Source organism: Erithacus rubecula (genome assembly GCF_903797595.1).
Source record: "Erithacus rubecula genome assembly, chromosome: 3".
Classification (NCBI taxonomy): domain Eukaryota; kingdom Metazoa; phylum Chordata; class Aves; order Passeriformes; family Muscicapidae; genus Erithacus; species Erithacus rubecula.
In genome coordinates this window covers 148,058,833-148,070,863 of record NC_136689.1, presented here as the reverse complement: position 1 = coordinate 148,070,863, position 12,031 = coordinate 148,058,833, and the positions used below count along the sequence as shown (strand labels likewise).

Sequence of the window (12,031 nt, the reverse complement as noted above, 5' to 3'; positions counted from 1 at the left end):
GCCACAGATGCCTCAACACATTGGAAGACACAATGGTTGACAGCCAGTTTTTCCCTTCTCAGGTAACATCTGGCATTTGGCACTGGAAGTTGTTCTTTTCCAGAAGAATCAATAGTCAACTGTGTGAAAGAACACTTGGCCAGCCAGAACTGCAAGAGTTACAAAATGCTACCAAACACTAATACAACCTGTACAATCCACTCACTTAACCAAGTCTGTGACTCATGGATAGGACTGCCTAGACCCTTAGCAAGTCATAAAAGGTCTTGCAACATACAGGTGAGCACAGAATAAGTATCATCTTGCCTGAAGTTCATAACTGCTCTTCTCCATCAAACAAACTCTGCTTGTTGGCTTCGCCTCTCTACTCTGAAAAACATCAAGAGCCCATCTCACAAATGTTTCTAAGCTGCATCTAAAGTCTCGAATCTTTCAACACATTGAAAGAGGAATTTTGCTGGGGAGAGAGACTTCACTCTTTATAATGACACAGAAGTGTACACAGAACCTATTCCATTACTCCTTTGGTATTACCTACTTCATTTCAAATGCACAGAATCACAGAACACCTTAAGTTAGAAGGGACATTTAACGACCATCTAGTCCAAGCTCCCTGTTGTGAGCAGAAATACTGTTTACTAAATCAGGTTATTCTCAGCCAAACTGAATATGAACATTTCCAATGATGGACAATCCACAACTTTTCTGGGCAACCTTCTTTACTGTCTCACCACCTTCACTGTAAAATATCACCACCTTCACTGTAAAATATATCAATTTGTGTCCAATCTAAACCTACCCTATCTACTCCATATTTCTTATATTCAGAATGAGAATTCAGTTAGCCAAGTACCAGTCCTGATTTCAAGAGAATCCCATAGTCTGATGCTGTTCATCATCTCTTTTCCAGTGGTGCAGGACAAGAAACAATCAGTTTGGCTTCAGCAGAGAAGTTTCAGATTAATTCAGACCCATTCAACTATGAGACCAGGTAACAGGCAACTCTGAAAGGTCAGGCAGTTTGCTTTCACTGGAACTCTTTCAGGAAGAGTAACACATTTGAATAGAGGTCTTGCAGAAATACTCCCACAAGACAAAGCAAGGGACCACCTGACTTCAAATCCCATCTGTCTGTCTAAGCTAAAGGTGCTGCTGTGCATAGGGGAAGTTTGAGCTTAGCTCCATCAGCAAAAAGAACTCTCCACTTGTGCTGGGCCAGGAGTGAAAAGGCATCAACAGCAAAAGACACAAACTTCCCAGGATTTCACAGCAAGAGCTGAACACACACATTACTGAACAGAGGAGCAGACAGGTACAGACTCAGGGTCTGAGAGATTATATATAGTGCAGATAGAAGGAAAAGCACATCAAAGATCAGAATAAGATGTCATTAACCAGTAACTATCCTTCAGGAAAAGAAGCAGAGCTAATTAAAATCACAGTCTTGTATCCATACATTTACTTCTATTATTTCTGCCTCCTGTTTAGGGAATGGCAGGATTAGAAACTAGTTTCCCACAGCATGCACAGTATAAACAGGCATGCCAAGCTTTTCTTTTCAAGGCAATACATTATCACAACATTTAAAAATATGCAACAAAACTACTGAAGATACCTCATATGCTATTAAAAATCTCTCAACTGGGTATTTCTTCCATGAATCACAGAAACAGGTGTTTAGTATTTTCAAAACTGTTTCGTTTGTTGTTTAAATAGTACATTAGGACAATAAAGAAAATAGATAATGACATGAAAAAAATCAAGACTAAAATCCAGCCAGAAAAGTCCCGGAAAGAGTATTCACACCACTGGGGTAAAAAACTCAAACATTCTCAAACCACCTGAAGAACTCTGAAGAATGCCCAGTTCCCTCAGCAGCAGCACTGAAATGCAACACTACTTTGCAAGAACACACATATTTATTAGATCTCACTAACCATTTAGAGGGGGAGGCAGTAAGTCTGATTATTAAGTCTGGTACTATTCTGTTGTCAGAGCTCTGGAGTCTTTAATTTGTATTATAATAATGCCTGCACTGCATTAGGCCATGCTTAAACATCCCCAGTGGAGGATACCAGCTGTTCTATGGTTGTGATTCCAACCTACAGTACAGCAAGAACCCATGAATACTCATCCTAGCTTACAAATCCAACTCATGAGCCTCCCTCTATGTCAATAGGGACCACATCAAATCTCTACTGTCCACAGTTCAGTTTCGTGGTTTGTAAGATGAAGAAACTAAGCTCCAAAGCAGCCACTTCATGGTTTAAATCCAAGATTGGGTAATTAGCAAACAAAAGTTAGACTCATACTGTGAGAAAATACATCATACATAAAGATACAGTCTCTCCTTCTCCAAACATAGGAAGTTATTCAAAAGACATGGGGGGGGGGGGGGGCAGTGGGAAACAACTAGCCACAGCTTCTAGAGACCTTTTATCCCATGCCACATCAAAAAAAGCTGGACATTGAGTAGTCTTCCAGAGGAAGCATTTAGTTCCACATTCTTCACTGCAGGTCTGAACAAGTTTGCAAGTCTGAATAGCAGATTTCTCCTCAGAGACTCATCAATACCGCCTTTCATCCACTCAATCATTAAACAGCCACTGTACATACTCAGCAGCTATTTTCTAAACCCACAATATTTCAGCTGGATCAAAACGAGGGTAATTAAAATATTAGGAGGCAGTCAGTCAAGTTAATACCTACACAGGACAGCCTCAAGCCAACAGCCCTGTGTTGGTAATACCACCAACACCACCGGGGTCTCACCACTTCTTTCCAAGCAAGCAGAAACCCTAATTTACAACCATCCACTCAACATAATCTCCATCTCACCAGCAGTCAATTTCCAGGACCCAAACTACTAACAAGCACTTGAGTTTACCAGAAAATTATCTACTGGGAGAAAGGCAGCAGCCAGGTATCCAAGTTTTTAATACTTATTCAACTTTGCCTCATGACAGACAGTGAAGTGCAAGTATACTTAATGCATGCTACTTTCTTTCCATTTTACTCATGAGAAGATAAATAATCCCTTTCAAGCTCCAAATGAGACCCTTGATTTGCTCATGGATGTTTAGGAGACATCACAAATACAACTTTATTTACAAAAATAAATTTACAAATAAATTATGCCTTTACACAGAGGGCTTCAGAGATATCACAAAGCACACGTGTGACTTTTGTGGCAAAAAAAAAAAAAAAAAGATACATCTCATGCTTGAATTAGAAGCATGGTGGCAGTTTATGTGGAAGACAAAATGAGGACAAATGTAAACTTTTCTGTACCATGAACCGAGTGCCTCAAGTTACACACTCATCAGTAGTATCGTGCACACCAAAACAAGCTCATTCCTGCAAGAATGGTTTGTTAAAGGATAACTGTACTCCAGCTGGCATCCTAGAATTCAAATCAACTACATATCACTTACAATTGTTGACCAGAAGAGTGAGAAGTACAGAGCTCTCATAAAACCCCACAAGACACAAATTCCTCCTGATCAACCAGCTCATGGTTAAGATGTCCCAGTCAGGCTTCCCCACTAAAAACTGAGTGAGGCTCTGTAGTTTCAGTTACAGGAGAGGATTTCAGGACACTTCTGTTGAGAATTTATCAGTCATTTTTAGATGCCATCTCTTCTGCCTGCAAACACTGGGTTATCGCAAGGGTGAACAGCAACACGTCTTAATCAGTAAAAACGAAGTAGTGTGTATGTGAGAAGAGAAACCTATTACACTGGGAGCTCATCCCCTCATTAACTCCATGTTGTACATGCACCCAATTTCTTCTTGTCCTAGGGGGAGGGAGTAGAAGTCACTAAACCTGCAGCCATAGCTTGCTTTTCTGTAAAATGGGAGCCATTCTTTGGAGCCAAGTCACACACAGAGCACTTTGAAGATGAAAGCTGCTATGGTCTTAGCCACAAAGCTACCAGACATTTTGTCTCCAGTCCTTCCAAACATCTTGACATTCAAGCTATCTCAGCCCAGCAGGAAGAAGTCAATCAATGTCCTTAAAGGTCAGCATAGATCCCAGCAAACAAAGCAGTGCTTGGCATCTTACAATATCAAGGTAGACATAATTTTCAAATTGAAAATGTACCCTCGAAGAGGAAAATTCATTTCTATATATGTAGCCTAAAGAGACTACTTTATTCTGAAGAGTAACCTCTTTATGATACTAACTCAAACTTCTCTGTTCATCCTTGCACACTCTGAAGCAGACCAAAAAAGCCTTTTTAGAATAGTTCCTATTTTGCTCTCTGCGAATCTTCAAGACCACACTGTCTTTGGGTAGACTAGGAACCTTAATAATGTTCCTCAGAAGTTGAAAACACATAGACTGCTATGCAGAAGATGCTGTTGACAGACTGACAAGAATATTCCATCAACTCTTTTTATTTCTACACTTCAAAAAAAAAAAATCACCAAAAAATTAGCTTTTCAGGTATTTTCTAAAAAGATTTAGGTTCTGTTCATGCACACTCAGAACTCAAGAAGGAAACAGCAACCTCCACTGAATATCACCCTCTGTTAGGTATTAACCAGCACTAAGCCTGTAATTACACAGACTTCTTGTTCTCCAACATTTGTTCAGTCAATTGTGTTCATGCGGCACTGCACAACTCCTTCCACACTTAGGAGGAACCTCACAACTCTTATTGTGCAGCTCTTGGCATCCTGCCAGGTCCAAAAGGAGTACTCTTAAGAGATATTAAAAATCTTTGTTCTGGTATGTCATAAGATAAGCCAGCCCCGTACACACTCATGCAGCAAATGTTCAGCAGTTGTATAAATTGTTAGCAGTCACACAAGAGTATTTGGATCAAGAAAGCATGTGTCCCTAAAAAATAAACTACTTGTGACTAAGTATGTTCCCAGCTATGCTCTATTGCTTGAACCTCAGTGTCTAGGCAGGCATATAGTGTCTCTCTTCCTGCATCATCTTTCAGCCTTAGCTGCATGTCAATCCCTCCCCCTCCAAGATGTTTACAGAAAGATATTGCAGCTGCTTGGAAAAGGCAAGAATTTCAGTGTACACAAACCAACTGCCTGAGCAAGCAGGTTGTTGGGAGGCAGAAGGGTAAGAAATCAGAGCAGCCAACTATGCTCCAAATACCTCGGTGGTAAAATCTTTGAGGAACAAAATAAGCGAGAAGAAAAGCTTCAAATTAACTAATTTCAGACCTTTTGTGAAGGGGAAGAAACACCAGTTTCCAAGGCTTGAAACAGACAGCTGTCCTACAGACTGCTGTGTAAGAGACATGCTGTGCAACATGGCAGGTGTGCTTCTTCTCCAAACCTGTACCTACCTGTCTGTTGCACAGTAAATCACAGAATGCTTTGGACTGGAAGGGGCCTTACAGATCATCTACTCTAACCCCTCTGCTATGGGCAGGGACACCTTCCACTAGACCAGGATCAGGGCTCCATCCAACCTGCACTTGAACTCTTCTAGGGAGGGGTAAACACAACTTCTCTGGAAAATCTGTTCTCAACACACAGTAAAAAAAAATTCCTACTTATATCTAATCTAATCCTGCCCTCTTTATTGAAGCCACTCTCCCTCGTCCTGTCACTACATGCCCTAGTCAAAAGTCCTTCTCCAACTCTCTTGCACATCCCTTTTGGTACTCAAGGTGCAATAAGGTCTTCCCTAGTTCACACAGACCCGCCACTCAAATCTGTCCAAGTCCCTCTGGCTGGCACTGCTCCCCTCCATCATGGTGACTGCACCACCCATCTGGGTGACATCAGCAAACTTGCTGAGGGAACACTCAATCCCACTGTCAATGTCACCAACAAAGATGTTAAACACTGCCAGCCCCAGCACATGACACGTTTGTTTTTCCTTACAGTAGTTATTATCCCTAACAGCTGGATTGAAACTAACCTTTAAAATCATCCAACTGAACATTCCTAATATCCACAAATATCTCAAGCTTCAAATAAAGCACAGCTGGGGAAGAGCTGTTGCACCACGACATGTCACAGTAAAATAAATTTGCCCAGGTTCTCTGGTACATGTGTGCTGTTCTCTGGATTAACATAAATGCTGAGGACTCGCAGCTGTACTTGCTGTAGTAACTGTCTCAGCAGTTCTATTTGTTCCATCAACTATTTTTTCCTCTGTTTATATATTTGTGTGAATATCACAAGGCCATCTCCTTGTAAGCAAACGGTTACTTAACAAACAACTCTCAACCCTTGATGTGGCTACCCCTGGTCCCAACTTCTACAAAAGCAAGATTAAAATGCTGCCTCTCACAGGCCACTTTCTAAATGCTGATAAGAGGCTGCAAAAACATAAAGGTTTTTCATGCCCGTATGTTTGTCTCTGTCTTCTGCTTTGACCAAGAGCTTTGCATGGCTGAAAGAAAAGGTGCACCACTGCCTAGTTAAGGAGTCCCAGCACCTCCTCTAGAGTATTAAAGTAGAAGTCAATGTCAGAAACAAAACGTTGATTTTATTAAACTTTCAGCTAAACAAATATAAACAAGGCATATTTTTTTCCAAAAACTCACATGTTCCCAACAAGGTTGGGACCCTTGTTTCAGGACAATACCTGCACATCCTTCACATGCAGGGAGATAAATGAGATTAATTGGTAATATACATCTGACCCATAAAAATTTAGTAAATCCTCTGACTTGGTATAAATGAAGTCATAGACAACCTGTCTTCATCCAACTGATCATTACTCATCTTCCTCACATGCCCACCCCGCAGGTGTCAGGTGCTGTGCATACACAGCAAACCCCTGCTCTGTCAAAACACACACTGGCAGAAGAGGCAAGACAAATAAAAGAGAATGCTAAAAGCCAAAGAAACACTATCAAGCAAGTGATGAGCTACAAACACAGCCAATTTAAATGTTTTCAGAGGTGTTTTTTTTTCTTCAGGATAGTGGAGAACAAGGTGATTAAAAGGAATGTAAAATGAACTCAGAAGGAAAATAAGCATTAAAGAAAATCTGCTCTGCATGAGAAGACAAGTTCTTTTGAAACCCATCTGCAACAGGCCCTCCCAAAAATTAACTGCAATGATTTCCTTTGCACTAAAAGAGATACTGAAATTAACAGCACATTGCAGCATCTCATTTCTCAATAGCAAGAAATGAGTTACAAACCATTCAGATCAAATACTCCCTCCCTACAGGGAGCTACAGAAAATTTGCCACATTCAAAAACAGGTCACACAGCGTCTGTGCATAGCACACAGGACTACTCCTCTGAGGGGACACGCACACTATATTTTTGTTTTTATAAAATTTGATTGCTTTGAAGAAGATCTTGCATAAGGCTGTAACAAATTTTAAGTGCCAGATGCTCAGTGATGTATTGTAGGAAACATCAGGGCTGTAACAATGGATCAAAATAAGGATGGTATGGGCACACATGCCCCCATGATTCCATAATCAGATCCTGAAATCTCAAAGCACAGAAATCCAATTCTAGAGCACAACGGCCAAGTACAGTTCCCATTGTGGACTTTACACAAACAACCCTGACATCATGTACACCAACATATTACTCAGCAAATCAGACCCCTGTTTGGCATGAAAAAATGGACTTCCCTTGTCAGGGGATTGAAGTTCCAGATGTTCTGTTCAGCCTGGATGAGACTGAGGGATGACCTCACTGCAGTCTACAGCTTCCTCATGAGGGTAAGTGGAGGGACAGGCACTGATCTCTTCCCTCTGGTGACCAGTGTCAGGACTCGAGGGAACAGCATGAAACTGTGTCAGGGGAGGTTTGGGTTGAACATCAGGAAAAGTTTGTTGACCAGGGGGTGTTTGGGTACTGAAAAATGTTCCACAGGAAAGTGGCCACAGCACAAAACCTGACAGATTTTAAGAAGCGTTTGGACAAAGCACTCAGGCCCTTGGTGGGATTGTTGGGGTGTCCTGTGCAGTGCTAAGAGCTGGATTCAATGATCCTTGTGAGTTCCTTCCAACTCAGAATATTCTGTGACTCTATGATGTACAATAATGTGCAGCACAAATGGGACATTTATTAACTGTTCTTACATTTACTCATTAATGTCATTTCTCCAAATCACTTAGCTTTACACTGTGTTGTTTTGGAGCACATCTCATTGTGTATTAGCCACAAAAGTACTTTTGGTATAGGGTGGAGAGAAATTTGGGGTATATGGAGAAAACATTAAAGGTCACTCAAAAGACCTCAGCCAGCAAGACACAATCTTGCTGTCAAAAAATGTGATGTGTTAGTCACACTGACATATATTGGCTATATGAAGTTTCAAATCTAACACAGTATGCATAGACAAATGGAAACAATCACATTGCTTAGAATTGTAATTCCAGTTTCTGTAACCTTGGTAAGATCAGGCAGAGCTCAAAATTAACAACAGGTACACCTGAGCCAGTTCTGTGTTACTGTGAACAAAGAGAAAAATCAGTCCACATGTACTATATCTTCATCACCTCAGCTGCAGTACCCATCTGCATCCACTGGCAAGACTTCAGAGTAATTTAAGCTGTTGATTAACCCCACCATCTTTATAACAAAGTTTAAGGTAGAGCAACACATATGATAAAAGAACTTGTGAACCATTTAGTTTAAAAAAGGCGGATGCTGCATCAAATCCCTCAGCACTGCAGGGCATGTGGGGCCTTGATCACAGCCTGCAATGAGAAATAGGCACAGATAGTGCACTTGGGTATGCGTGGGCAGACCCCTACGCAACATCTCCAAGATCCTGCCAGAAGCCTGCCCACACAGATCTGACTACGTGAAACAGCACTTCGAATGCTAATTTTCACTTTACTACTAAAGGTATGATTAGTTGAAAGGTTCTGGTTAACTATCACAAAATAGCTACTTCTTCTTAGAAATCGTCGTGCTCCTTTGTGCACAATTCACAAAGAATCCTAGTGCATCTCATCAGTAGTACCGCATCAGCTGCATCAAATTGAACTACAGGTAAAAATTCTTTGTTCTAGTCATGCTAAATAATGAGGAGATTTTTTTTTTTAACCATAACAACTACCATGCCGCTAAAGATCAGCAGTGATTCCTTCCAAACCTCCCCTTCAGTAATTGCCAGTTCACAAAACAGGTTCCACTACTATGGAGCATTAAGAAAAAAACATTCACACCTGTGCCCATCTCCATACGCTCATGTCAACATGTTTTCCAATCAGCAGCATTCCCATGCAAGTAGCAATGTGTAGAAGAGAAAAAAAATGAATCCACACAGAGGCCCACTGGCTTAAGAGCAAGAAAAACCAAATGCATCACTTATGAAAAGAAGGAAATAATAAACACACTCAGTGTCCCTCTGTGATGAAACCCAAAACAACACTTCATCTGGAACAGAACATCTCCTGCCTGTTCCCTGCACTGACCACTAAAATGATTCCAGGTTTGTGACAGTTTTCTGCTTTGTTTTTTTTTTTTTTTGGGGGGGGGGGTTCTTCTGTTTTAAAGTGCAGTCATTATTAAAAATCCAAGGGGGCTGAGAGCTTGAGAACCATCACTGCCAGGTCTGCAGCATTGTCTTGACAGATATACACAGACTTCCCCCACATCTCTGCAACCTGCCTGCTCTTGACAAGCCACGCTTTTAATTAAATGTCTCCTAAGATCTGCTGAGAGGAAAGTGCATATGAACACTTGCCAAAAAATAACTTCTAGTGCAAACAAAAAAATACACTAGAAGCCATTCATCTCTGCCAGGCTCCCTCCTAGAGCAGACCCTGTCCTCCAATACTACCTGGCAGCTCTTTCTCCCTCGCTGCTCACCAGCCCTGCACGGAATAAAACACCCAGAGAAATCCCGTGCCCCGGCTGGGAAAAGCACAGCGTGCACGGTTGCCGCCTTTAAATTACGGCAATCCCCCATTATCTGACACGTCCCTCAACATCTCCCGACAACTGCATCCTTCCCAGTCGGCCCTGGCAGGGAGACAAGCTGCCCTTGTCCAGGGGAACACTGCAGTATTCTGCAGTACGGCCGTGTGCCGGAGGCTGGGCGCCTCGAGCCTGGGGTTTGGGGGAGACATGACGGGCAGAACACAGCAAGGCTTTTACGCTATTTACTTTCACGAGAGAAGGGTGGGAGGCACCCGCTCACCCAAAGAAAACCCTGCAGAAGCGCCCTTGGCTGCCAAGGATAGAGCGGGAGCGCCTCTCTCAAAGGGACCCTTTGGCAGAGACGGGATCAGCACAGTCAGGTTTCTGGTGGAGAGACCCGGGAACCTGAAACCTTTGCATCCATTCACAGAAAGAAGGAAACGCCATCTCCACGAGCATATACAGTGTGAAAAATAATACCACATAAGCGACTGAGCCGCAATTTTAATTCGAGCACACATCAACTTCTGAGCATCTCCAGGCAGAGATTTGTTTCCATCGCGCCCATCAGCTTGGCACCGAAATGCTCACACTGCCCTTCCCAGCCCCACCCCACGGCTGACATGCTCCGTGCCCGGCTGCTCCGCACCACGCTCCCCGCTGCATTCATTCTGCTACCGATCTGACAGCCCGCACCAGGGCAGAAAACAGCAGAACGAAAATATCTGTAAAATAAAGAGGCAGGCTTGGAAATAGCTGACCCTGGTGCAAGATAACAGCTTTCACGTTTGAGCAGTACAAACAGAGAAACGAGGGGAGGAGGGAGAGGTGGTGTCCTGCAATCACCGGCAAGCCCCAAAGGCTGGGTGTGACGGCAGGGAGCCCTCTGCCAGGCCGGTGCCCTCTGCCAGGCCGGTGCCCTCTGCCAGGCCGGTGCCGCCGGACCAGCCCCGGGCAGCGTCCCCTCAGCGCCGGGGCGGTCGCGCCGCCACCAGCGCCGATGCGGCTGCACCGCCCGCGGCGAAGTTTCGCCGGGCCAGGTGGGAAGACGCTTCCCCTCCCCTGTGCTCCCCCACACCCCTCAGCTTCTTACCTTCATGTCGCTTATGATGGTCTGGAAGAGCCCTCCGAGCGCACTACATTCCTTCTCTATCACAGCCTCCATTTTCCTGGTTCGAGCTCACAGGAGCAGGATTTCACCGCTACCGCTGCAACTGCACTGCTCAGCTGAAGGAAAATCAGACACCCCGGGCTCCCACCTCACCCAAAAATAAAAATTTAAAAAAAAAAAAAACTGAGGAGGGGAAGGGGCAAAGAAGCTGATATAGGCAACGAGAGGGGAAAAAAACAAAACACACCCCAACACACCTGAACCCCTGTCTGCCTGCACCTCTACACCGGGATAAAATCCAGCGCTACTGGCGCCGCTCTCCTACACGCACCTCCCCGGCACCCGGGCACTCAGCGCCGAACGGGCACTACGAGCCCATGCGGGCGCAGCCACAGGCCCCATCTCTGCGCATCGCGGCCCCGGCCCCCCGCGCCTCCCGGCACGGCAGCGCTCAGGGCAGCGGGCGCCCGCGGCGCTGGGCGAAGCGCACCCCGAAAAAACAAGGGGGGAAAAGACTGATCCCTGTAAAAGGGATCGAGCGTCAAGCCGGTCCTCGTGGAGCAGCCTGGAGATGTCTCTGGCAACCCCAGCGGACCACACTACAGCCAAAGCACCCGACCCGCTGTCCTCCCTCTCCGGGAACAGCCCGCTCGGCCCGCCCGTGCCGCTCCCGCGGCGGCAGCGCCCGCCCCCGCCCGGCCCCGCGCCGAGCGCCCCGCCCGCCCCGCCGCGTCACCGGCGCGGCCGCCGATTGGCCCCGTGCGGCCGGGGCGCCGGGGGCCGGCGGTTCGCGCCCCGCTGCCGACGGGGCGGCCCCGAGGAGTCCGCTGGTCCCGGTCCTGTTTTTCAGGGCAGAAGCTGACTTGCATGTTTAGCATTCGGCGAATAAACTGTTTTATTCTGGTGACATTCGCCGAAATGGCCGAAATTCGACCGTTTCTGGTGACAAGCCTGAGCCCCCCGATATACCGAGCTGAAAGCCCTCAGCAAAGCTGCAGCGTGGGGAGTGCAGCCGGCAGCAGCTGTGAGGCTGCTCATTCATCCTCTCCCACAAATGCCAGACGATAAGCAAGACTGTGAGAGTGGGTTGTGTAAA

General features: G+C 44.9%; 1 protein-coding gene across 23 annotated transcripts in view; it reads right to left on the bottom strand.

The window, feature by feature from the left end:
* Positions 1-11,613, bottom strand: part of MTSS1 (MTSS I-BAR domain containing 1) — a 127,335-nt gene extending 115,722 nt beyond the window's left edge. For 5 of the 23 annotated variants that reach the window (XM_079299812.1, XM_079299825.1, XM_079299832.1 and 2 more), the window contains exons 1-2: positions 11,193-11,612; positions 10,918-11,051 (exon numbers count right to left, since the gene is read on the bottom strand). In XM_079299812.1, coding sequence (XP_079155938.1) covers positions 10,918-10,989 — 72 coding nt within the window. In that variant the 5' untranslated portion in view covers positions 10,990-11,051; positions 11,193-11,612. Of the gene's footprint in view, positions 1-10,917; positions 11,084-11,192 lie in introns of all 23 variants that reach the window. The other 18 variants (XM_079299819.1, XM_079299818.1, XM_079299830.1 and 15 more) reach the window with 7 other exon arrangements.
* Positions 11,614-12,031: the final 418 nt, after the last annotated feature.